The 2,189-nt window shown below is 40.2% G+C and overlaps 1 protein-coding gene across 1 annotated transcript; it reads right to left on the bottom strand.

Annotated features, from left to right (window-relative positions):
• Positions 1-812: 812 nt before the first annotated feature.
• Positions 813-1,751, bottom strand: LOC102719348. Its single transcript, XM_006664480.2, has one exon. The coding sequence runs from the start codon at positions 1,663-1,665 to the stop codon at positions 1,030-1,032; it is 636 nt and encodes a 211-aa protein (XP_006664543.1). The 5' UTR covers positions 1,666-1,751; the 3' UTR covers positions 813-1,029.
• Between the last annotated feature and the right edge of the window lie 438 nt (positions 1,752-2,189).

Here is a 2,189-nt window from a genome sequence, read left to right as displayed (position 1 = left end):
AAACCACATATACATATGTGGAAGACGGAATGAACGGGAAAAACCGGGATGGATGCACTTTTGGAAAACCGTTTCAATTTGATAGCATACTACCTCCGTCTCATAATAACCTCATTTTTCGTTTTTCCGTGTCTAAATTTTGACCATTCTTCTTATTTAAAAAAATTGTCAAAAACTTAAAAAAATAGTCACATATAAAGTACTATTCATATTTTATCATCTAGTAACAATAAAAATATTAATCGCAAAAAAATTTCAAATAAGACGAATTGGTCAAACGTTGGATACGGAAAAACGAAAAATAAGATTATTATGGAATGAAAGTAGTAATAGTTATAAATGTCCTAAAGGACGCCTATATTTGTAATATTTTATTATATAGGTGTCCTTTGTTTCCCTTGCTATAAGAGACATTTTAATAGCTAGTGTGCAGCTATCGTAGTACAGGACAAAGCAAAATTACAAAATCTTGCCGTGACCGTCAATCCATGAGCTCAGTACTAGTTCTCCTAGTCTCTGATAATTAAATTAATGGCCCCAAACTTGTTTGAATGAATCTTGTATTATTATTTATATTGTGATTGCACAGAAATTAACCTCGTTAAAAAAGGCCTCTGGAAAGGCCTGTAGAACAAAATCGTTTTGGACAATGTTTAAAGATTGTGGAAAAGAAGCACACCTTTCAAGACAATAATGCAACATATTATTGTAGAGGGGAATCAAGAAACAGCTCCAGGAAATTATTTTCTAGCAATTTGATTGCCTTTTACAAAGAAAAAAGAAGAAGAAGAAATTAATTAAATGTGCTAAGATTCGAAGTTTTCCAACCTTTTAGAAAGGAGCATAAACATAGTCACAACATAATTAATCCAGGCCAAAAATACATACGCATGATAGAATAATGTATCAAAATTGACAGTACATGATTCAAAACTCCTCATCTTCTGTACAAAGTGGGTAGCTGTAACTATATATATATACCCTCTTTTTATACATAATAGACAAAAACATGTGCATGATGCACCTTGATTAGCAGCAGCACACCAGCATCCTGGCCTCCAGCCGCCTTTCCATGTTGAACCTTGCGATGAACTCCTCCACTCGCCGGTTCAGCTCGTCGGTTGGGAGATCATCCCTCTCCTCCTCCGCCTCTCGCCGTCGTCCTTCCTCCTCGGCCATAACCTCCTCATCATCGAGGACTAACTCGCCAACACCTTCTTCCTCCATTAACATCATCATCTCAGTGACTACCTCATCACCAACTGCAGCTCGATCACGGCGTCCCTGGTCCTCAGATTGATCCATCTCAGGAACCTCTTCTTGAGCAATGGATTGGTCAACTTGCAGTTGCTCACGCCGATCGTCGTCTCCGGCGATAGCCGGCGTCGCCAAGCCTGCCTCCTCCACCATGACCACCTCCCCTCCTTCCTTGTGAACACTCTCTCCAGCCTTGGGATGCCCAAGCCTGGACTCGCCGACGAGGATGACGACGATGAGGTTGGAGAAGACGAAGAGGCACTTGGGCGCGACGATGGCCGACGCGACGGAGGGGAGGTACACCATGAACAAGCTCCTCAGGAAGGAGCACACTGGAGGCACCCACGTCGCCATGGAGAGGACACCTAGGGCAAGCAGAGAGATCCTGATGAAGCCATGGATTTCCATGCTCAGGACGAGCTTGAATTTGCTTCTTCTTTTCTGCGTGTGTGTGTGTTGATTTTGGAGGAACGAATGCAAGCAAGAAGAGAGAAGAGGCAGCATGTGAGGGTACATGGAGCTGAGATGGACAGAATGGATGTATATATAGCTCTGAAACCTGAAAATTTACATTTTTTTTTGTGTGTTGGATTTTATTTCTCGCTGGCTAAGTGGCTGTTTGTATCGAGGCATTTTTTTTAGTCCGTTGTCACATCGGATGTTTGATGTTAATTAGGAGTATTAAATATAGACTGATAACAAAACTAATTGCATAAATGAAGATTATTTCATTAGACAAATGTTTACTGTAGCATCATATTCGCTAAACATGGACTAATTAGGCTCAATAGATTCATCTCGCAAAATAGTTTAGAGCATGGGGTGTGTTTTTTATTAATAGTCTATATTTAATATTTGTAACTAGCATCCAAACATTTGATGCGACAAGGACTAAAAAAATTGGGGTAAACAAGTAGGGTGTAAGAGGTTGT

This window comes from Oryza brachyantha, chromosome 12 (genome assembly GCF_000231095.2).
Source record: "Oryza brachyantha chromosome 12, ObraRS2, whole genome shotgun sequence".
Lineage (NCBI taxonomy): Eukaryota > Viridiplantae > Streptophyta > Magnoliopsida > Poales > Poaceae > Oryza > Oryza brachyantha.
Note: the sequence above shows the minus strand (reverse complement) of the source record. Positions and strands in the feature narration are given on the sequence as shown.

Bases quoted from the DNA above. Each gene is read 5' to 3' on its own strand.
- LOC102719348 (XM_006664480.2), bottom strand. From the start codon at position 1,665: ATGGAAATCCATGGCTTCATCAGGATCTCTCTGCTTGCCCTAGGTGTC.